The 25,576-nt window shown below is 38.3% G+C and overlaps 1 protein-coding gene across 2 annotated transcripts in view; it reads right to left on the minus strand.

Annotated features, from left to right (window-relative positions):
- LOC116816978 (transcription initiation factor TFIID subunit 4-like) overlaps window positions 1-25,576 on the minus strand; it is a 213,288-nt gene that overhangs the window by 185,875 nt on the left and 1,837 nt on the right. For both annotated transcript variants that reach the window (XM_075073847.1, XM_075073846.1), the window contains exons 2-4: window positions 22,213-22,385; window positions 1,215-1,352; window positions 444-671 (exon numbers count right to left, since the gene is read on the minus strand). In XM_075073847.1, coding sequence (XP_074929948.1) covers window positions 444-671; window positions 1,215-1,352; window positions 22,213-22,385 — 539 coding nt within the window. The remainder of the gene's footprint in view (window positions 1-443; window positions 672-1,214; window positions 1,353-22,212; window positions 22,386-25,576) is intronic.

Consider the following 25,576-nt stretch of genomic DNA (forward strand, 5'->3'; position numbering starts at 1 on the left):
TCTAAATCCCAATTTATTTGATCAGTTTACTATAACATATGCTCTAATCTTAAGCCACCATGACCTTTAAAACTGTTATTTTGCCATATACTGAGGACAAAGCCACTGATATTATAGAACAACCTGCTTATGCACACAGTCATAATAATGGAGTCTGGCAGTATAATTAGAGGTCTATTTGTTCCAATTACAGAAATATTCCTTACACTGCACAAAGTTGGCCAAGTTAACTGTCAAGATCACTGCTAGTCCCTCAAAACATTTAGCTAAAATGTGTTCTTAACAGAATGTATAAGGAGGCCACTAACAGATGTTATGGGAATTGGGTTGGTGTGAAAGCTCTTCCTGGTATTAAATAAAACTGAAAAGTGCACATATAACCAAGAAAGAAAATCTCTATTAACCTTCTAAACACTCAAACATTCCAGAACTTACATACAAACCTGTGATACAACTGTAGTCCCTGGTACAGGAGAGCTAGGTATGACCTGGGGCCGTGCTGGTACTTGTGCTGTCGTATGGGGTAGAAGTGGCAACCGTGGATGACCCTGGGGTTGTGCTGCGGTTTGAGTTTGTCCTCCAAAAATTACTGTAGGTTGTTGAGTTGCTGGGGTTCCAGTTGCTGCTGCTGTTTTAATTAAACTCTGAGAACTTGTGGTAGCTACTGATACCTGATAATATTGTTATAATCAAAAAGCAGATAATTATCTTCTTTAATATCTTTTATTCGATAATAAATCTTTAAAACCCAAAAATTGCAAACTTACACTTCCCTTCTACTGCTGAGTTTAGCAGCTTATTACAACAAGGAAGTATTCTTCTGTAAGGTTACAATTTGAGGGCACAAATGTGTCACACCTTACTCATGTTACTTTACTTTTTGAGTGGTCCCTTTAATTTCAATGGAACAGTTCAAAGAGAAATGTATTACTAAACAGGAATATGGGTGGTATAATCTGGCTCTTTCACATTAGAGAACTTGAGCGGCAAATTTACCACTAGAATTACTGGGTACAACTCCAATGGCAGTGAGTTTCACCCTCACTATATTTGGAAAATAAACTCATGGATAAAATTCATTTTTTTCTGTTTGTAATACACATAGTATATTAACATTTATCATCAAAACTCATTTAGAAAGCCTTACCTACATGACTGGTTGCATCGGCATTCATTTTTGTTCGTGTTGTGCTGGTAACACTTTTAATACTTACTGTAGTGTGTGACAGAGTAGAGCCTCCAGGTAAGGTTGCAGTAGATGTAGCACTAACTGGTGTAGCAGTTGATTGTACAACTTTGGCTTGCACTGGAAGTCCCAGGTGGACAGCAGATGCGGCTACAGAAGTAGGTTGCTAGTATAATAAGAGAAAAAGTATTAAATGCACTCATATTAAATTACTGAGGATGCAAAAAGTACAAAGGTTCTTTTACACAGTGATGAATTATGTATCTAATAATTAACCTCTACAGAAGGTTACCAAAAAAGCATCGTTTATTTTCTACTACATAGCAACATGTAAATGATCAAATTGCTACACCTACAGTAAGATAATTATTTTATTCATATACAGATAAAAATGTCCAGGTGTATCTTGTTCCCTATTCTTTTGAGCACGTGAGCAGCAACACGCATCACTTTATTTTGAACAAGTGTTTCTTATTGCTAAAAGCTAGGAACATTACTAAAACATCTTAATATGTAAATATAACACAGTAGAGAATAGGAAAAAAAGGACAATGTGAACTGGGGGAAAAAAATTCACTAACATTTTGTGTCACATGGATGCATTACAGCAGTAATAATATGGCATATACATGATGTCATCACTAAATTAAATTTTTTATATTATATTTGTAACTAGTACATACAGATCTTGTAGTCATGCACTGGCTCTGTCCAGTATTTTCTTTGAAAAATTAATACAGATAGAACATTTAAAAAGAGAAAAAAAGATAAGTGAAGTAAAATTAATATGAAAACATTTACACAATTATGTAAGGAACCTGCTATAAGATTCCTGGTGAGAAATTTGTGTTCTAGCTTAACTTCACTTCACAACAATGTATAAGATGGTGGTATGTAAATTAATAAAGTTTGGGAGTCACTGCTTTAGAGAGAGGTGCTGGATGCATTATTAACAGAGCATTTCTTGATCCACAGAGTTACAATGATGAGGACTTCAGAAGGCCCCATATGTCCATGTCTAAATAAGGAAAAGTATGGTGAACTGGAGAGAGTGATTTAGAGAAAATAAAGGTAAAGGCAACTGAGAGAAGGAAGCCCACACAATTTTCGTGGACAACTGCCTCTCAGAAGAACATGAAATCTTTCTAAAAATATGCAAAAGAGAAAGGCAGAAAATACTATCAAATTTTTTTGTACACAAAGAATATGCCACTTAGTACAGCATTTTGAGATCACCACATGATAGGTCAATAAAGGTAAAGTTATCATCAATGTCATCCCCCTCGTCTAGATCACTATCATTGTTCTTATCTACATCAAAAATATTCCTTTCCTCCTTTCTTTAACCTGTAAACAAATTAAGTTCACCTATTTCCAGAACCAATGATACACTTTGTGCACTGCTTAGACGGAACTCTGAAAAATTAGATTATATTTATTCTTTATCATAATAAAAGAAAAGTGATTGTTAAAAGCTTATGAAGGAAAATGATTCTGACTTATTCACAATCTTTCCCTCAGCAGTATGCTTTAGCAATGACTAGCAATAAAATTGTCCCAGGCAGCCGACATGCCCATTATTTTTAATGGTCTATTTTCATTTGAGGAGATAAATCTAATATGTTACTACCAAATAAATTTACAACCTAGTCTTACCAGTAAAAATGTACCAAGAGTCAAAATGTGATTTAATTCTATGTATATTTTAGGCTACATATAAAAATTTATCATGCAGCATACAAACACTGACAGAATAAAATTATTTGTGAGTAAGGAACACAGAAAGCCCAGTTTTCAAAATGGGCTCCAAGTATGCAAACCACAAAATGTAAAATTAGCATCAAAGGGCAACTGTGAAAGCAAATAAAGTAATTAGACATCTAACCACCTGATTCACCTAGGAAAATTCAAATGCACAGACAAAACTGTACATGTATAGAGATCCCTGTTGACAGTGTGGCCAATTATTTATTATAGTCTGAACTTTACAGCAGCAACAAATAAATGCACATATTAATATATTCTTCCTTTAATCTTCTAAAGCAAAATCTGACTTTTGTTTTTAAATAACTTAGCACTTATGAAAGAGGCAAGACTGGTATCCCTGAACAATATAAGTTCACAATTTGCAGAACAAATACAACATATGCATCAACCATGGAAGCTTCTCACACTTACTTGGCAATGTGCATCAACCTTGACCTAGGAAAACTCTTCAGTGGGGAGAAGTAAATTCAATATCTATGACCATCTATCTCTGCTGATACAGCTAAGAAGGATGCCAATTAGTGCCCACTGTGATTACAGAGCTTTATAATAGATACATCTGTCCACTAAGAACTAGAGAGAGAGAGAGAGAGAGAGAGAGAGAGAGACTACACATTCATTATAGGTGAGATTGACAGCACTGCTTATAACTAAGGCTGCCCAAAACTTACCATAATCAGACCCAGTTTTCAATTGATTATAACTTTGCCAAATTCACTGTCTGAGCTGAAATTTTCCATGACAGGTATCTACCTCAGCCTGAACTCTTCTGGAAAATTTCAGCCAAAAGTTCAGCTATTACCAAGAATGACATTAGAGAAAAATACATTTTTCACTTATGTTAAAAAAAAATTCTGGAGACCTTTTCATTGGAATGCTCTAGTGCCCCAGGCTTTGAAATGAGGACTTGAAATTTGGCAAGAGGTGACCTTTGTGTCAGGGATGTGCCCTATTGCAATGACCATGAAAATCCATCCAAATTTGGGCAAGTCATAAGCTTTTGACAAATCGTATTTCACATATGCTCAGTAGAGACTGGAAGAGGAACTGGCGGAGAAGCAGGGTATGGGAGCCAGTACAGATGTGACTGGAGGCACAGAGAGAGAGAACGCACAAGTGCAGGGGAAGGAACAGCGTCTAGCTGGCCAAGGACACTGAGCACAAGGAGCCAGGGAAGAGCAATGGAAGGACTGGGGATGACTGGGCAAGGAGAGTGGGAGCAAGAGCACATGGGTGTTCAGAAGAGTGAGCCTACGACTGGGTAGGTGAAGAGAATGGGAGTGGCATGAGGAGCCAGCGGTGGGGAAGAGACAGGACTGGGACAAGTTGGAGGGGACAGGGCAGAAGGATCAAGCATGAGGGAAACAGGCAGAAGAGTTTGTGCCCACTAGAGTACACTCCCCTTCCACACTAAGGAACAGAACTCAAAATCCTTAGTCTCACCATTCCTCTGCTGTCAGCAAATATCTGTGAAATCCATTAATAAAGTGTCCCACTGCCCATTGGTGCCAGTCCACCTAGAGGGTAACAACCTACTTCTGCTATCAGTTACTCCATTGGCTCAAGGGACAAAAGTCTGTGTGGTGGATCTAAAGGTTCCAGCTCTGTGATGAACCCTCTGGGTGTCAGTATAATGCTACATGGCAGAATTTCTGTTAAAAGAACATTATTAAGGATGCAAAGTCAAACACTCAAAAGTTAGGAAATGACAGAATTGAAGTTGCCTGAGCAACCTTACTTCAGCCCACTTCTGCATATGCATTATAATTAAGGCTATGATTTAGTCATGGGTATTTTTTAGCAACAGTCATGGACAGGTCATGAGCAATAAACAAAAATTCACCACCCGTGACCTGTCCATTACATTTACTAAAAATACCCCTGACTAAACCTTGACGGGCGGAGAGACGGGTTGCTGGGGTGCCACCCTGAGGGGCTGCTGCTGCGGGGGGATGTCAGGAGCACCAGCTGCCAGGGCTGCTGAGCAGCGGCTGCTCTGGCAGCCCCCAAGACTGTTGCTGGGGGCACAAGCTACTGGGAGTGGACCAGGGGGCCACTGCTCAGGGAGGGGCCAGGGATCACCAAGCAGCGACTGGGCCAGTACCTGGGCCAGCCACACAGGATCACCCGAGCAGGAGCCTGTGTGGCTGGCCCCAGATCTGCTCCAGCAGCAGCCAGTGCAGCTGGCTGCTGCAGAAGTCATGAAAAGTCACAGAATCCATGACAGACACAGAGCCCTAATTACAATATGGTCTTTAATTACATGAGCCCATTTTATTCTCACGGGACCCCTGCCTCATTCTATGCATTGGATGGACCTGCTCCGAAAATGAATCAGGATTGCATAATGAAGGAGACTGCTGTCTACAGGATCCTTTTTTTTTTTTTTTTTTTTGCGCAGAAGTTGGAAAGTGTACAGTGAATGAGGCAGTGGACTGCAGGAACAAAAAGGACAGTCTCATGGTCAAGGTAGTTTATTACTACCTTGGAGAACTGGATTCTATCCCTGGCTCTGCCCAAGAGGTCCTCTCTGATGCTAGTCAAGTCACCTTTCACCAGGGACCATTAACTGTGCGTTCCTCATTTTAGCAATGCCTGACTTGGGACCCTACGGTTACATTTGCACAAGTGCTGAGTGCTCACAGTTGAACTCAATGGGAACTGTGTTCTGAACATATAAAGTCCCAAATAATGCTAAATACTCTTTAAAATATTAGGTCCTAAGTGTCTCAAATTGGGCATCTTGGTGTGCTACAGTTTACTATCTGTAACGTGAGGATAATAATAAATAATAATAATACCCCCTCAACTTGCAGGGGTGTTATGAATGCTTCACAAACATTAATGGATTTATTTTCATATGTGACAATGACAAGCACCACAGAAAAGCACAGGAGGGAACTAATAATTCTGTCTTCTGAGCAGTGTTTGAGGAGAGTGCAGTAAGTAAGGTATGAGGCCACATAGTGAGCAAGGAGAAAACAAAAAACTGAAATGCTGTTCATTAAGTGAGCACCATTCATCCTGTGCACTGACCGAGGTAGTAGTCTTGTGGGGAAAAAACAGTGTGTGATCATGTCATTAAAGACTGTATCATAAAGCATACACACAAAAGGATTGAATTAAGTTTGCACAGGCAACCTTAATTCTGGCATTTCCTAATCTTAGAGTGCTTGACTTTGCACTCAAACATTAAAAAGAACATTAAGGTTATTTAACATAGCTTTTTCTAACTAATTTTATGTAGTTCACCAAGTAACCGTCCCATAGTAATGATATGAACCAGATTTGAACCAATGGCCTACTTACAGAGGTGGAAAAGAATTGCTGATGAGCTGTGAAGAGTCTTCTGTCTGTTCCTATTCCTCGCCACCCTCATACACTATACTTTCTTAAACCTTGCTCCAGAGTTTGTTAATACTTGTAGATTAGATAGGTAGACAAAGAGGTAAATTTAAGATCTGTCTGGATTAATAAACAGATTGTAAACACTACTGCTGTTCTCACAAGAGGAAAAATAATTTACCTAAAATTACAATAGTTACACTACTATTTTTGTATATTCATCATGTTTTTAATGCAGAATGGCTTATCTTAGATACTCACATTGCCTATGAAACCTACATAAAATATTTCTTCAAAGAACTTTCAGTTTTCTTAACAGACCTCTCTAGAAGGAACAAAGGCCCAGACATGCATTCAAAGCCTCAAGCATTCCTTACCAATCACCCCAGCAGCATCTTCTACTAGATATCAATCTTCTTTATTTTTATGTGGAGGAGGAGAGGGGAATCTACCTGACAGCCGAACAAAACCTTTTTTTGGTTTGATTTTGATAGCTTTCAAGATTTTTTTTTTTTTTTTAAACCTTGAGCTGGGACGTCTTCCATACTCAAGAAGCCTAGAGGCAATAAACGGCATCGTCATAAAAAGGTTGAGTTGTCCGTCTTTTAGGAAGCAGGAGCAAAAAGGGCTTTTCTTAATATGCATTTCTCTTCTCCCTTTTAATGGAGAAATGTAAATCACTCATTTCTATTTCCTTAAAAAAAATTTAGTGACATAACTTGCATTTTTGAGGAATATTTACAGTTATAAAATTAAAAATATTGTAAACCTTGTTCATTTCCTTATGAATGCTGTAGCCAACCTAAAAAGTTTAAATGCTAAATAGCTCCTTCTTCTCAGTAATTGAGTCCAGAAGTGAAGATTTACACAGACAGCAGAAAACCAGGCAAACTGCTGGCAGCAACTCAGTTCAGTGAAAGACCTTCATCCATATGACAACCAACAATCTGGAAAAAATAAAAGCTCAGCCTAGCAAATTTTCACTATCATATACAATATATTATCCAAGAAAATATCCACCACATTTCATACACAGTATCTTGTAGTGCAGGAGTACAGAAGCAACAGATTAAACAAACTGTGCAAAAAACAAGGCTAAAAACACTAAGATCACATTGTCTTAAAAAATCAGTGTGATGCAGGAGCTCCTGATGAGAAAAAATAGTAACTTACATTAATGAGTTGCATAATAAGAAAGTGCTTTAATACCAAAGGACTGCAAATGAACCAATGCAAGTTTATATACCCTGTTTCAAGATTCATAAAGGAAAAGGAAATGAGTGGATCAGAAACATAACAAGCAACCACACTAGAGAAACTCTTCAGTATCATGAATACAATCTTCAATTCAATGCAACAGGCTACTGGCAGACAGTGGAGGGACTAGAGCACAAGAATATTAAGATAAAATAGCTCCAGTGGAATGGAGCCTAACAGCTGTATTTAGTACAGAATGAGGCATATAAACAGACATTACTGGAAATCCAGCAAAAAGAAAATAGCAGCAACCAACCCTAGGTGTAATAAAGCCACATTTCGTGATGGAGTAATGCTCTTTACTTCAGTTGAGTTACACCAGGATCTCGGAGATTAAAGCCCATGCTGTTGCATGGGCATGGCAGTTGTGAGGGGCTATGTGTAGTCAAAGTTAGTGGGTATGTTGGTAGTATGTGGTTGACTGTGCTGATCTGTGTCCAGGAGGTTGTACTGGGAGATTTGTGTGGATGGTGAATGGTGTATGCTGCAGTGAGGGACTGTGTGTGTTTGGGTTGTTGTGTGTGCTCATTGTGTTGTTGTGTGGATGGTTTTGAAGAACTGTGATAGGTGGGCCAAGTAATCCATTTTCTGTACAGTCTCCCTCATACAACCAATTTAATTGTTGCATGCATATTAGCTTAGAGTAAGAGCGCTGATTGGTTGAGTTACCTTTGATATCACAACAGTCTAATACTCTTGGAATTGCACAGATGAATGCCTTACTGTAGCTATACACCGCACAGGTGTAATTTGTAAAGTCAGAACTTTAAAAAACTGATTGTAACCAACTGCAAATCCCAGTGACGATTCAACCTGGTGATAGTCTACACAAAAAGAACTTTCAGCCATGCTTGTAGTGGTTTCCTTCGCTTCACACTGATGCTGATGCTAGGCTTCACAGTTACATATAGGGTGACAATCCTGGAATCTATTATTTAGATCAGGGGTTCCAACCTTTTTTGCTCTCTGGTCACCCAACTCTGAAGGCAGCACAGAAGTAAGGGTGGCAATACTGCAACCCCTTTTGGGGTTAGGAACTCCAGTTTGAGAAACACTGATATAGGTGAATTTCTCTGAGCCAGATAGCAAGAGAAAAGGGTATGGTCCTGCAATGTTCTTTAGAACAGTACAGCTTCTGTAAGTTAGGGTGACCAGATGTCCCAATTTTACAGGGACAGTCCGATATTTGGGGCTTTTTTTTACTATGGGCTCCTAATACCACCACCACCCCCGTTCCAATTTTTCACACTTACTCTCTGGTCACCTTATAGTAAGGTGGTATTTAAAATCCCAAATCATCAACAAAACATATATGCATGCTTCAAAAATCAACATTGCATTTATTTCTCAAAATACAGCAACTGAAAATAATCTTCACAAAATTAGTTGTCTTAATTTTGATTGGACACACTGGTCATGTTATATGTTCTCTGATTGGTTGAAAATAATTTAGAAGCAGGTTTGTGGTCTGAGTACCACCTACTGGTCAAGAATTTAGGTCCCATTGTGCTAGGCAGGATTAAGTACCTGTATTCTTTAAGAAAAAAGAATACAGTCCTTGTCCCAGAGAGCAAACACGCTACAATAATCAATTAAAATTTGTTCTGTTAACAATTTCCCAATAAAATTGGTCACTCAAATACAGCACACAAGGCCTGAGTCCCCCCTGCTCTCTTTTTTTTTTTTTTTTTTTTTTTTTGGAGAAAATATTCATGGAAAACCAGGGCCAAGTTTGAAAAAAGATACATCAAGGTTAAGGTTTGTGCCCCCTTCAGTGAATATGGACCATGGTTTAGTTTCTGATGGAAACTGCAAAACTTTCCTTTAGCAGACTTTGGCTTTTAGGTTTTGAGTTTGCACAATTCAAAACAATACTCAATGTGAACCTCACTAAACCCAAACAAAAGCTCTGTACACAGCTTTAGTAATATTTTTATTGTTTAGATGTCTTAAAAAAAATTAAAAAAAGAGGCTTCCACAGTTTACATTTGTTATTTTTTTAAACAACACCACAGGGATACCTGGAGAAGGATTAAGGAAAAAGGAAGAGAGCAGATGCAAAAGGCCAAACTTGGCAGTTTGGTAAAAGATCAACAAATCACAAATACCCTTTTTAAATAGAAATTGATGGTGTGGTTGGTAGCTCCACCTATTATTATATTACCTCCCATTCTTAGTCCTTATTTTCAAATGCTTATAACTTCATCAAACTTTAACCATTCGGACCGAAATTTTACATGATGCACGTCTACCTCAAGCTGATTTAAAAAAACATTTTTTTCAGCCCAAATAGGTCACCTGTTTTCAAGAACAAAGTCAGTAAAAAATTAATGGTTTTTCCAATAAGAAAAAAATCTGATTTTTTTTTTTAAGATAGGCTAGCACACCCTCACTTTAGAGCAGGGACTTGAAATATTGCTGGAGAATGGCTTCTGTGTAAGGGTGCGCTTTTTGTTATTCCCATTAAAATCCACTCAAATCTAGTCAAACTATAAGCCTCAAAAAACTGCACATGCTTAGTAAAGATTTTGCTAGATCTTGCAGCTTTAAAATCTCTGCAGGTTCTGTCCACAGTGAGTATACTCCAGTCTGGGGCTGCAGGGGGCTGAGTAGGACTTTCTCTGCAACTGTGCTTCTGTGGGCCAAGCTGGGGCAGGGCACTAGAAATGAAAGCAGAGACTCTCTCCCCTGTGTTCTCAAAAGCCCCACTTGCTGGGCTCAGGATACTCTCTGATTTTTATGCAGAGGGGAGAAGAGCTGGACTGGGGATGAGTGGGTAAGGAGGAGACTACAGGCTGGTGGGTGAGGAGGGGAAAACTGGGACTATAAGTGAACATAGAGGGAAACTGGACCTGGGATCAGAAGTAGCATGAGGAGACAGTCTGGGTTGAGTCTGATCCACAGGACTGGAACACAGGGGGATGGCAGAAGTTCCCGTGTTCCCCTCTAGAGCCTAGAATGGAACCCAAGACCCCTGAGTCTCACCACTCCTCTGATGTCAGCAAATATCTTTGAAACCCACTGGTAAAGTGTCTCATCTCCCTCAAACAAAGGAAAATATCCTACGAGACTATCGGTTCAAGTGGTCTGGGATAGAAGTCTACAGGTTCCAATCCTGCTGATGAATCATGTGGGTATAGATATGATGCTACATGATGAAACTTCTGTTCTTCCAGTTTGTTTTTTTGAAAAACCTAGGAAATTACATAAAAATAACTATGTTAAAAGAACTTTACTAAAGGTGCAAAGTCACACACTCAAGTTAGGAAATGACAGAATTAAGATTGTCTGTGCATCCTTAATTTGAACCCTTTGTGCATATACATTATAAAACAGTCTGTAATTATATGATCTCATACTGTTTTTCTTGCCTTAGGACCCCTGTCTCATCAGTGCCAGACAAATCTGCTCTGGGGATGATCTGAGGTTGTATAGTGAAGGAGATATTTGTCTGAGGGACCCTTGCTTCATTTGTTGCAGAAGTGGCAACGTGTAGTAGTGAATGAGACAGGGGACTGCAGGAAGAGAAGGGACAGGTTCATAGTTAAATACAGTTGAATGTTGCCCTGGAGAACTGAATTCTATCCTTGCCTCTGCTAGAGAGTTTCTTTTGTGATACTAGTCAAGTAATTTAACACAGTGGTTCTGAACCTATTTACCCTTGTGGGCTCTCTGTGGGCCGCATCCATAACAATATATATACAACCTGTATGGCCCTGAAGATGTCACATGGGCCACAATTGTGTGCTGATTGGACCGCAAGCAACCTGCGGGCTGCCAGTTGAGAACCACTGACTTAATCCAATTTCTTCACAATTGGTCACTAACTGTATGTTCCTCATTTTACACGTGCTTGACTTGAGACCCTATGGTTACATCTGCATATGTGCTAAGTGATCACAGCTGCAACTGAACTCAATGGGAGTTGTGCTGTGAAAATATAAAGTGCTATATAATGCTAATTACTAAGAAAAATCAGGTCCTGAGTGTCTCAAATTGCGCATCTAAAATTAATGGATAATTATCTGAATCTCACTGTGCCTCAGTTCACCATCTGTAAAATGGGGATAATATCACCACCTTCAATTCACAGAGGTGTTGTGAAAATCAATTCATGACTGTTTGCAAAGCATTCAGATACTATAGCATTGTGTACTACAGAAAACCCTGAGGAAATTAGAGCACGGTTTATATAGTGTGCTATAAATACAACCTGGTTTCACATACTGAACAATGACCATAAAACAAAATATTGAACTGCTCATCAAGTGAGAACAATCCCTACAGTGTACTGAATGAGGCTGGGTCTTATGGAAAAAACAGTAAGTGATCACATAACTAAAGACTATCATAACACATATGCACAAGGGGATTTAATTAAGGTTACACAGGAAACCTTAATTCTAGCATTTCTTAACTTTTTATTTGGAACCTTAAGAATGTTATTTTAATTTAGTTTGTGTATGTGTAACAGCCAATGTACGTTTAAATTGCTATGTAAGAATATTCCCAGTACATAAATAGCAACATTTAAATGTACCAGTGGTTAAATTTTTCTTACAGAAGAATTATATATCCAAGGTGAACAAAAGGTGGAAAGATGGTCAACTCTAGCCTAGACCTCACAGAAAAAAAGCACAGTCCACCCTCTTCCACTGTATCTATTGGTCTCCCACTTACACATCTAGTGCTAATATCTCATCACATGCTGCCAGCTTACCTTTCAGCATTCAAACAACGCTAAATTTCCTTCTCCCAAGCATATCCAAATACTCTAGGAATATTTTTTTTAATTGTTAGAGAGAACAGAAGGTAAGTGACACTTTAAAATAGGTATAGTTTGGGACCTATTAACATGGACAAATATTTCTTTAAAAAACATATATGAAGAGAGACAACTTGAAAAAGAGATCTAGTTACTCACTGTGGAAAAACACTGGATATTGGTTATATTAACTCTTCCTGAAACTAAATTATAGGATTGGGAGTGCTCTTGTCTGTAAAGATAAGCCATAACAATTCAAAATGCTCTGAAAAGAGAAGGTATGAACACATTAACGTTTGACTACACGGCACCTAGTATTATCTAAAAGTACATTAAGGCTATCAGAAATTTAATTCTCAAAAGTGATGACTGAAATAAGATTCAACCAATTTCGGAAAAGCACCAGGCTGATCAATGATGACCAAAGAGTCCCACAGAAAACTTGATCAACACGGTCACATGCAGGGCAAACATCACAAAGAATTAACAGCGAAGACTCTTCAGATCCTTGCTGACAGTTTTAGTTCTATGTTAAGTTTCACTGATACGAAGGCAGTTTATTAAACACAACATTAACATTAAGGTATGTTTGCATGTAAAGAGATTACGTATATGGATAAAGCATCTATAGAAACTGGGCTAAAATTGCATATAAGATTTTTTATTTTTTTTTTAAATCTACAACTCACATTTCTATTTCACTGGTATACACTGGAACTGTAATTTTACCACCAGTTTCAGATTACTGAAAGTACCATTATTTTTGACTTTTTATTTATGCATGTAGTAGCAGTCTGACTAATAAGAAACATAAACAAAGAGCAGGAAATTTGGCTTAAAGCATTCAGAAACAAACAAAGCTCTGAACTACATAAACTGAAAATGTAAACAGACAAAAGAAAACTATCAGTGAAAAACTAGATGGCAGCATCTACCTACTTTTTAAAATTTCACAAGTATAATACTTCAAAACCAAGTACAGTGCTGCTTTCTCCAATGTTATTTCAAAGGCTGAAAAGCAGTAGGCATAACATACTTTTAAAGACTCTTTGAATATTATAATAATTCAAGTAATTTACTTGGTAAATAAAACATCAATACTCTTGGTTTATTTTCCCATAAATGACATCTATGATTTCAAAATGGAGCAGTAATGAAACTAAAACTTCATGGAATATATAAATTGTGCTATCTCACTTTATACAAATTGCATATCAAAACTACAACCTATAGGATTTGAAAATTCCATAATATAAAACACTGTTAAAATAACTAAATATCACAATGCTCAGTCACAGAAGATATGCAGAATTACATCAAATGCATACAAAAACATGGAATAAAGAGAGTAAAATATTGTACAGCCGTTATGACAAGGTATTTATTTTAAATATGCCAAATGCTTTTCCAATTTCATTAAAGGGCCTTTTCTGAACCAAGAATATAAATAAGGCACAAAGCACTTTTATTACAATCAGATCAGATGTCATTCTCCCCAAAGGGCATCGCCTCCATGATGCAGATAAGGTCCACAAAACAACAATAAATTTCCATAAGGATACAGTAAGAGAGAGACACTTATAGGAGCACAGAAATATAATCAAGAAAAGAGAAGACAGACTCCCCTACTGACTGGAACATACAACGATCTATGTTCATGTTCAGAAAAATGTTAAATTTCCCTGTAATATGTTACAAGGGTGCTAAAAACTGCAATTAATATAAAATAATTATTTTTTCCATAATTTTAACATCAGATTTAAATTAAAATTATATTAAACTACAATAATTGTTTAATGAAAGAAAAACTATTTACTTTCTAATATATGAAATGTTTCAGCAATGCAATAAAATCTTAGAATTTACCCATGAGGAAAGATAAGAAATGTAACTGCACCTATTCAAGATTTACTTATTTCAATACTTTATTTCAGTTAAAAAAATAAGTGGCAACTTATGTTCACAAGATGACTACAGTTTCAGTGTAAACACATTGTATGCATCTTTCTCTGAATCACAACTTTCTATATAGCATTCGGCAATCTTGAGATTCTGAATTTTATTTCAATTAAATGTTATTGTACTGATTTGCACTCATTTATTTACACGCTGCACATCCTTCTGTAATTTATTCTTGTCCTCCATGGTCTTTCCTAGCTTGGGACTAAATTGACCCAGAGATGGATGCCATCCCACAAGGGTTACTGTTGCTCTGTTGATCCTCTCTTGCTGACAGTATAGCTCCTCCGGGAGCAGTTTTCCAGACTTCTGCTAGGAAACACAGGCACAGATTACAGCGCTACAGAGAGTGTATAGTCCTCCACTTCACTTCTCTTCCCCACAGTCAGTCACACCACCTATAAAGGTAGGTATTTTTACCATTGTGTAAAATGGGAATACTGAGGCAGAGAGAAGTTAACTGTGTAGCACACGGTCACACATCAATGGAAGAGCCAAGAAGGGAATCCAAGGCAAACAGATGCCAAAGTATTCTTTTCAAAAGGCATTTGTCTAACTTCGGTGAGAATTTCATGCAAGACTGTTCTAAAAGCTGTATTAAAATATTGCTGTATTATGTTTACTGCATTCCCTACATCCACAAAACTGACAAGTGAGTCAAATAATATTTCACGTTTCTGTGGCATGGCCTATTCTTTCTTACATACAAAAATGTTAAACAAAAGTTATTTAGGTTGCAAAGTCAAGCACTCACATTTTAGGAAATGCCAGATTTATGGTTGCCTGTGCAACCTTAAATCTGGGACTGGACGACAGGGGATGGATCTCTCAATAATATTCCCTCTGAAGCACCTGGCACTAATCCTGTTGGAAGACAAGATACTGGGCTAGACAGACCATTGGTCTGACGCAGTATGGCTGCTCTTGTGTTGTTCATCTTCATCTTCCTACACATTCAAAGGCATGTTGAGATTATGGCAGACCTCAAATGATACCACTAACTGTGCCGGATAGCACTTTTCAAACATTTTGTAGCCTGGTACAATTATAGGACAATTTCCCTTGCACAGTGTGAAGATATTTTTTCTCTGAAACATTCATGTTATAAAAGCACAGCATTGGCTTCAATAGCAAAAACTACATTAACACAGAGTTAAGGTTGCCTGGTGGTATGTTACCCCTTTGCAGAACACTGAATTGAGCAAAACTAACTTCTGAAAACCATGAAATGGTTCCTGGCTATCTTTATTCTGTCCTCTTTCAGCAATGCCCAAATATCCCCATTAAAACACACATGCTGCCAATCCCACAGTTGCTGAAATGTACAAGCTCCTCTTTTTAAAAGCCATTCACTCTCAGCCACAGGATTCCGCCTTATATTATTAAAGGACAAAGAGAGGGGAGAAGTACCCCATGACACCTTCCCTCTACTTCCCTATAGCCAATGGGAATTATCTGCATATAAATGTTAATAGAGCATACTGGGACATTGCTGAAAGAGAACAGAGTTAGGTTTGCATGGGCAACCTTAACTGCATTTTCTGGTGTTCAGATGTTTGAGTTTTGTTAAGCTCAACATTCTTGGAAGTTATGAAATACCACCAAGCAACCTTAAATCTGCATTAATGTAGTTTTTTGCTATTGAATTTCCTTGTGTTTTTAATCAGAAAAGATATGTTGTTGGTAGGAGCTGGTAGTCATTTAGGTAGCTGTATATCTCATGTCCCACAACTGGCATATTGAGTCAGACAAACACACATCGCCCCTCCCCATATGCACACACAGCTGTGCCCCACAAGCCCTGCTTTGGCACAACTCCCGAGCCATGCCCCTAACCCATTCACTGTATTCCCACCTCCAACCTGGCCTCCTCCCCACTACTGTGGGAGGAGTACCTCCCTGCAGTCTCCACTCCCTGGTATACAAATGTTTCTATTGTCCTTACTTCCCCCTCCTATAACCCAACTCACATGCAGTGCCTGAAGCAAAGATCAACTATGTTAGAGCAAAGGGGTGTTCCTGGTCATGTTTCAGAATGGTTGGAGGATGGAGGTCGTTAAGGGGCCAGCAAGAGAAATCACAGACAGGATTTCTGTTCAAAATACTGAGTTTTATGTTTGAGAGAAAGATCCTCTAGCCCCCATCCAATAGATCAGGGGTAGGAAACCTATGGCACGGGTGCTGAAGGCAGCACGCAAGCTGATTTTCAGTGGCACTCACACTGCCCGGGTCCTGGCCATCTGTCCAGCGGGCTCTGAATTTTAATTTAATTTTAAATGAAGCTTCTTAAACATTTTGAAAACCTTATTTACTTTACATAAACAATAAGTAAGTTATGTATTATAGATTTATAGAAAGAGACCTTCTAGAAGCATTAAAATGTATTACTGGCACGCGAAACCTTAAATTAGAGTGAATGAAGACTCGGCACACCACTTCTGAAAGGTTGCCGATACCTGGAATAGATGCACCCCATCTCCAGGAAACTGAGGCGTCAGAGCTTCTAACGTTTCTATGACATACAGTATGTATAATCTGGTCAGTGATTAACCCTCTAATTTCCTGATTAATGTTTTTCCAAAAGTTACTAATAACCTTTATATTGCTCCTGTAGCAATTATTCAGATGCTCAGAGAAATCAGAGAAAATTATTATAGCTCTTGGGCACAAATCTGTGATGCAGTCCAAATCTGCTCTCATACATTTATGAAGTGTACACATCAGGAATAAGGCCCATTTCATATTCATGCAAGCGAATCACCACAGTGCCTGGAAGAACACAATCTGAACTTAAGCCACCAGTTAGACGCTGCCGAATGGGCAAAATATGATGCCAACGCAGGCCACCTCTTTCCACCCAAATCAGCCTGTAGTCAGCAATCCTCATGTCATGGTGTACTCCCTTGCTCTCTCACAAACATCTGCAACCTTGTGATCCAAGAATCATGCAGAATCCAGTAGCAACCTTGGCAGCACACACATTTTTTCCCTCAGCAGTCCAGTTCCAAACCTCCATGCCATGCATTTTGGAAACACTACATTAATCTGGCCTGGGATCAGGAAATACCCACTTGCCCCAACAATCCCCCAGGGGCTAGTAAAATATAGTTTTTTCCAAATAACCAATCCAAGGCTTGCTGCCACTGCCACCTTCCCCTCCTCCCCATGCATGTATGGATGCGGGCATGCATGCATACATGCGCACACGCACACACGCACGTGCACACACACACACAGTCTTCTGTCTCCGGCTCCTCCCCATCCAATATAACAAAAATTTTGGTTAGACCAAATGCTGGCTATTCTATTGTATTCACAGTAAACCGCACCATAAAATAAATACGTGTTATATTAGAGACAACTTGGTTTAAGCACCCTGGGCTATTAAAACTTTTAAGGGTATACAAGGGTTCGGACTACAAAATTCAGTGGTCAGGTTTTCACCTGGGCAACAGTGTTGGAACAAAACCTTGAACTATACAAGCAAGCATAAAGTGGCTGCCTAGAAACTCTCTCACTGTTTCTTTATTGATACACATGCACAGTAATCAATCTAAACTACACATCTACAAATGTTCTTAAATATCATTCTCAACTTGAATCCCCAAAGATTTAGTGGGTGCCATGCACTACCTGAGTAAAATTCTACAGATTGAAACTATTTTGACCTACATCATATCAATACTTTGCTCTATAGATTGGCACAAAAAACATACCTAGAAACTTTTTGAATAGTGGCTTTTTGTTTCATAGCTTTTCTCTCTTCAACCCCTTGCCCATATGACCCCAAATTTGGGTCAATCACCCTGCCCTGGAAACCAAATTAAAAAGGAATCTGACTGCATGTTGATTTTAGAGGACTAAGAAAAGTTTGGATACAACCTTAACTATAGTGGTGTTGCATCACCACGGTAATCCACTGAGCTAGGTAGTTTATAATATGGTTTCTTAACACAGTTTATGATTACTTAAGGTGTAATAACAAATTGTGTCACAAATATGACCCTGAAAATGATTTCAAGCCTTAAAGGAAAAACTGAGTAAACAGCCACATTTGACTTTGGGTGCTAAGTATGACAGTCCTCAACCATCTCTCCTCAGATTTGAATAGAAAACAAATGTCCCACTTATAAAAAGGGGTCTATCATATTCACCACAAGAATAAGAAGGTCAAAGCCTCTCTTACACAGACGGTAGGACCTTAGCAGAAGGACAACTATTTTCAGTGCTTGGTTACATAGGAGCAAGGAGTCTAAACTGTCTGACAGCCAAAGTCAAAACATCACTGTCTTCTCAGAGTAAAACTCAGCCTTGTTGACCAGTAAATAGAAAATCACAAAATTCTATGCACTTAAAAAAAATAACATTCTAAAATATAATAAAGAGAATACCTTAAATTACAGATTCAAGGTATACATAATGACGAAGATATTTTAATATCTGGTGCAAAGATAACGATACTCATCTGCATCAGCATAATGGAGAGATATGTATGTAACTGATTAAAGGATCTAGGCAGAAGTTGAAACTAAATTAAGCAGCAATGCGGCATTAATTTTTGTTATATTTGTCTGTCTTGTGCTGTCCTGGTTAGTCAAAGACAACATATGTGTACATTCAGACTGTTCTGAGCCAATGATTAATGCAATTTGTCTCAGACTGAACAACTGAGAAGAACAGGACTCCTGGACATTTTACTTTACAGGCCTAACAACATTCATGCAGAAAATATTTCCCATACTTTTCACTGTGGGGAAGGGGGGAGGGAATAACCTGTCAGGCTCCAGCTCTCTGACAAGTCAGAACTGTATTCTGGAACAGGGAAAAAAAATTGTCAATTATAGAATTGCTGGAAGACAATTTTGTTTTCAGTATACATTATTGGCTGTACTTCTTGAATTAAATTCCTCTCCTTGATCAATCATCATTATTCAAATGAAAAACAAAACAACAACAAAAAAAAAACACACTTGAAGATGCAACCGTTTCTGAAAGCTTAGCACAATATTTGTCATTAAACATTTCCTCCAAAAAAGCAATGAGTTCAACAGCCTCAGGAAATAAGTCTTCTATAAGAATCAAATACAAGTGTAGTTCTTACGTGGTAAACCCTTTATTATTTAAGAGATTCACCGTTTTCTGGCTTTAAAAAAATGGTTCCAGTCAAATGTTTTAAAACACATTTTCTGGACCAAATATATACAAATAAAAGTCACTGGCAGCAGAAGAGAAAAATGTATTGCCTATTTCCAGAATAATTAAATTCAAGCCTCCCAAAGACTTTGCTTTAATCATTTCATTGCCTTTATTAATTAATAAGAGTAAACAAATGTGGTGCTCATGAAACAGACCAATATGACGGTATAGGCAGATACCATACTGCTATGTCAATGTACATGAATCCCTGACTAGCAACAGTCCTATTATTCCAATACTGCCACTGTAAAATGTTGAAATCACAGCAACTTCTAGGACAAGGATCGGCAACCTTTGGCACGCAGCCCATCACGGAAAGCCACTGGCAGGCTGGGATGGTTTGTTTATCTGCAGCGTCCACAGGTTCAGCCAATTGCAGCTCCCATTGGCCGCAGTTCACCACTCCAGGCCAATGGAGGCTGCGGGAAGCGGCAGCCAGCACATCCCTTGGCCCGCGCCGCTTCCATAGTCTGTCTGGAATAGTTTGAGATCCACTGCACTAATGATTATGTGCCTCTTCAATACACAGAACTACATTCTATCTACACAAAATCCAAAGCAGCGTGGCAACACTGTGCTTAGGCCTGTTTCAGAGAAGCCTCCCACAAAGCCACAGAATCTATTTTTTCTTAGTGACTTTCTCCAACCTTCCACCCCCAGCATTCCACATAATTTCAAAGACTACTCTTTAACAGGCTTGTCATGCTCATGCTCATCTCCTCAAACAGTCATATTAGACACACTCAGTCCTCTTAACAATTCCTTACAAGTTTTTATCTTTTCTCAACTCCCTCCGATTGTTAATATCTTTTCTGTAGTATTGTGTTCAAAAGCTGTGCTCCCATGAGTGGTGAATTAAAGGTAAATCATTTTCTCTCTAACTTTACATAGGATACATCTAAATATACAATCTTATAATGTCGGATGGCTGCTAAAGGAGCAAGCAGGCTGGAGAACGAAAGTCCTGTCAGCAAGCCGGTGAGAAGCTTCCCAGAGATGACACTCAAGAAAAGGGATGACTAGATATATGGCACTAGTCCCAATACTGTGGGACACATCTCCAGAGGAGGGCATGGAAGAACACTGGGGGGACATGGAGCGGGACCCAGGTCACCCCGCACAGGGGATGGATGGGAGTGCCACCCAGCTCTGCTCTGTTTTGAGCACGGCCCCAGCCCCAGCCCCACTCCATCTCTAGCCCAGCTCTGCCCTCATTCCCTCTCCAATCCCAGGCCAGCTCCACCTCTAGACCCAGCTCCTGCCACATCCTCAGTTCAGCCCCTAGTTCCGCCTTCAGCCCAAGCTCCTCTGCAGCAATGGTGGGGGGGGAGCACAGATAGATTCAATTACTGGTGGGGGGGGGGCACGATAGGAAAAGTTTGGGTACCACTGATGTACAGGCTGGAGAAGCCTACAGAACCAAGAGAGATAGAAAGGCACTCAGGGCACAGCAGGAGTTGTTGTGGAAGCCTTATTTGGTCTGTCTTGTTTAAGGGCCCAGAGCTGGAACCCAGTGGAGTGGGTGGGCCTGGGTTCCCCTACCAATTCCACAACAGACACTTAAGAACAAAAGGGGTTTTGAGACCCCCTGAGGACCAGGATCAGCTGACCCTACCAAGTACAAGGGAAACCCGTACACCTCAGCAGCACTGAAACTAACACCCTGCATATCCCAGAATAGGACTATCATAGAGACTCAGTTAAGAGGCCGTGACTGACCGCCTTCCCAGAGCAAGTTAATTCTGACCAAAGGGGGCGCTAGTGCATTAGCACAGCAGCTCACACTTACTCACAGTCATAGTACTCATAAGTACTTACCAAAGCAATCTTAACTCTGCCCCAACAAATCAGATGAGCATTACTAGGGCTCAGCTGCGCAATAACAATGCTCAGAAATATTGACCTCTAATTTTATAGCCCAAAGGAGCTAAAGCTGAATAACCTCCCTGAAATACCATCACTTAGTTAAATGATAAGTACTTGCATTAATATAGGTTTTGGGCTTTTTAGCTAGAAGGATCACAAAGCACTTTATAAACTCATCAGAAACTTAATATCAATCTTAGTACCTCTGTGTGGAAATACAGTAACACTTTAACATCAAACTCTACAGAATATTATGGGGCAGGAAAGGATACCGTAGCCAGCTTAATTTAATAGAGAAATTCAGGTCACAAAACGCAATCACCCAACTTGAAATCTTAACGCAACAGGCAAATCACCACCCTTACTCTTGAATAATGTATAACAACATTTAATGACTACAAGAGGGCAGGACACCCGTTGTTCATTTTATTTGAAAAATTAATCTTAACAGCACAGAACCCCCAAGCACCATGTTGGGAATTTAGATCAATACTGACTCAGAAGGAAGAGAGTCACCTATTGAATCAGCAGCATGTATGATTTCCTCAGAGATCTCCAAATAAGTTCTGACCAAGCTTGATCCTGCTTACTTTATGAGGTCTGTTGGACTCACAGCCCAAAGTGGCCTTAACAGAAGCTATAATATGGGACTCCTGAAATGTAGACATATAGAGAAATTTCCTGGACCCCGGAACTAACCCATACTTTGGCTAAAGGTAAGGTACAATATTTCCCTCCTCTGTAATTTGTTTTCAGTTCAAAAATGGTTTACGTGAAGAAGTTTGCAAAGAAGCCCACCTTTATAATGCGCGTGATAGAAAAACGGTAGATCATAAACAAAAATGGTAATCACAAGCAAGAAAAAATGTACCTGGGTTGTTGTTAAATGAAAAACTGGACCACTTGTGGGCAATGAAAGCCTGGGTGAGATGCTGGCAGGTCCTTGCCCTTGTGTTCGTACTTGAGCTTGCACTTGAGCCTGGGCTAAAACCTGCTGAGGTACCATTACAAGCTGTCCAGCTTCTGTGCGCACCAAGACCATACCTAATGAAAATGATCAAAATAATAGTAAGTACTTTGAATAGAACTGACATGCAGTAGCTTAACATTTTCTCTTCTTCATTCACCATACATCATTCCTGACATCTTTTTACAGTATAAAATCAGATATTTCATAAGGGAAAGTAGTTACTATCAGCAGGAAAAACATTAAAAATACACCTTTAACAATTTTGGTTACACTTGAACAGTACAAATGTAACAATTGGTTACCTGACTATATAAGAAGGTGACAAAATTTAGAGGTGTAATTAGAGACAGTAACAGAGCATTGGGGTGGGGGGGAGTTGCATTTAATTCTTAAATCCTGATCCAGCAATGGGATCTACTGGCACAGACACTTGTGCAAATACAGAGTCCCACAGATGCCTCATTTGTCTTACCCCTGCACTGTGGCCAGCTCCAGTTCTGGGAATCTAAACCAGACTCCACCTCTTCTGTCCCTCTCCCATCACCTCACTTGCCTTTGTCCACTGCTGAACCTCCTCTGCCCTGTCCAGTTTTATTTTTATAAACTAAGGCCCCCAATCCTACAAAGACTTACACTCAGCTTAAACGTATGTCCCACAGAAGATAAAGTCTCAATGAATGCACGAAGTTAAGCGTGTGCATAAGTGTTTGCAAGTGCAGAGCCCATATCCTAGGCCAAAATCTAATGCACAGGCTGCATTTTCAGTTTATTAGTCGGTTAATTTTTGACTTAAAACTGTTAACCATAATTGTTCCTAGATTACAATAAATAAATAAAACAGGATGATAAAAACCAAAAATTCACTTATTTTGCAAACCAGATGAGCTCATTTTAATTTTGAAAATAACCCTTTTTGCTATGTGTTTGTAAACAAATAAAATTTAATGTTCTAGTTCAATTAACAACTTAATATAATATGCAATTGCAAGTAGTTTGAAATATTTAATTTTCATGAGTTAAAAATTAAACTATATAACTCATAAGAACAAATCAGAGCCAAAACTACTTCGTGCATACTCAATGTATGAGTAAAATTAAAAGCATAGTTAGGGATTACACTTTTTTAAGAAATGTGACATCGGTACATCACATGATTTAATAGCCATTTATTTATCTGATTACACATATAAACTCTGAGCTGAAGTACAATTCTTGTAAGTACTGTAGTTTCTCTTTATGTGAATTAACCTTATGGGGAGACATCTAGAAAACACTTGCTAATCTTCCCTACGTAAAATGGAAATTAACTGAGAAGCAGATCTTAATCTGACTATCACTTAACTTATTTTCCCTAGTAGTATTAGAACACCATGTATACTTACTATAATGAAAAAAGCAAACTGAAAAGATTCTTTTGAATTATGTTGCATATTTGATAAAACTATTTCTACAATTAATTTCACTATATTTTATTTTCCCTATTTGTTGTGAGGTCTTTCCCACAGCACCACTGTATAAAATGCACAACTAATTTGAACACACCATTACCGTATTTAACTGAACAGTTGTGGTAACTGTACATGCAAATGATCAGTTAAGACGTAATTAGACATTTGTTCATTCAGCCACCACAACAGTATGCACAGATCCATGCAAATTTTTCTGAAAGTTTACACCTAACAGCCTGATCATACAATGTACTTCACAAAGTTTAATTACAGGACATGGACCTATGGGCACTTTCCAAAATCACAATCCATTCATTTCATAGGAATTTTTGTTTTGCTGTTGTAAGACTTATTTTTCAATAGGATATATTTGAATGAGACAGTCAAAGTAATTGTGATGCATGATTAAGTTTGTTATTCAAGTTGTAGAAATATTTACTGCTATGAGGGTATAAATGTTAATATGAGACAATTTGCTTTTTAATATGAATGTAATTAATTCAGGTTCAGGACATTGTTATATTTAGTTTGACTGATCTATGCTTAAAAAACATATGCATATCTGAAGTATTTAATATTATGGGCTATTATTCAGCTTTACTGCCGGCTAGGTAAACAGGAAGCTGACTTTAAGAGCTTGTGATATAATTTAAAACCTACTCAAAAAAGAATATTTTTTTAAAGTTTCAGCTTTAAACACGAGTTTCCTCTATGAAAACTGCACTATTTTAAAATCAGTAAAGAGCTGTCCATTACTTTTGCAGTCGAACTATAAATATTTTCATTTTCTCTCCATCTTATCCCCAGGGAACACTTGCCTGTTTGACTTTTATATTCAAATTTAAGTAACTTGAACTGATTTACTAGAAAGTAGGTCTATAGAGCAAAAACACTTATAAGTTTGCATGCTAACTTATTTCAACAATATTTTCTAAAATCTATAAAATGTTTTCAAAAGTATCATTTTCCTCTTCTGTTTAACAACCAAACAGTAGAACAAAGCAATGATAGCATTCAGCTTCTGAAACTGATGGTAAGTTATGACATACATGCCTTAGTATAGGCAACAATAGCAAAGTGTTTTAATATACTGTCTACATAATTTCACTTTCTAAAAGCAGCTTGATATCTGTTCCAAGTTAAATGAGATCTTCATAAAGTCATAAGAATTTGCCTGATCTGTGCAGTAGTATTCTACAAAAATATGTCAGGAGTTTCATAACCTGTGGTCAACTTCACAACTATTTAAAACACTGCACTAAAGACAAATCTTTATTCACATCCAGCAAGCATACCAGTCTATAAATTTCATTTACTTAACTGATGTCAAACACTTTAAAGCATTCTGAGATAAGAAAAACAATTTCAGATCATACAACGTATTAATGGATGAAGATTCTTTATTTGCATAAGAAAAACAATTAAACTTTATTTGAATAAATCACCAAATTTCAGAGGTGAGGACTTGTGCACTATATGCACCACTAGTACCCAAGCATGACAAAACAGTATTGAACACCCCTCAAAATTTGCGACTGACAGTAAAATAGCCATTTAAATCAGGAATTGTCGGCATGAGGATATATGGCTAATGTTTTGGTTATGGTCAACCTTACTGAACTAGTACTTTTAGAAACCAAAGCCAGATACTACTACTATTTTTGAGTATCAACAAGACTAAATAAGAGATCGTCATTATGAGCAGAGGGAGTGGGGTGAAATTGTTACTTTGGAATTAGAGATGACTCCTGCTGATGTGGGAAGAGGCCCAGATACTATGGTGAAAAGCACAATATACGTGTTGAGACTGAAAGCAT

This window comes from Chelonoidis abingdonii, chromosome 19, assembly GCF_003597395.2.
Source record: "Chelonoidis abingdonii isolate Lonesome George chromosome 19, CheloAbing_2.0, whole genome shotgun sequence".
NCBI classification, from domain to species: domain Eukaryota; kingdom Metazoa; phylum Chordata; order Testudines; family Testudinidae; genus Chelonoidis; species Chelonoidis abingdonii.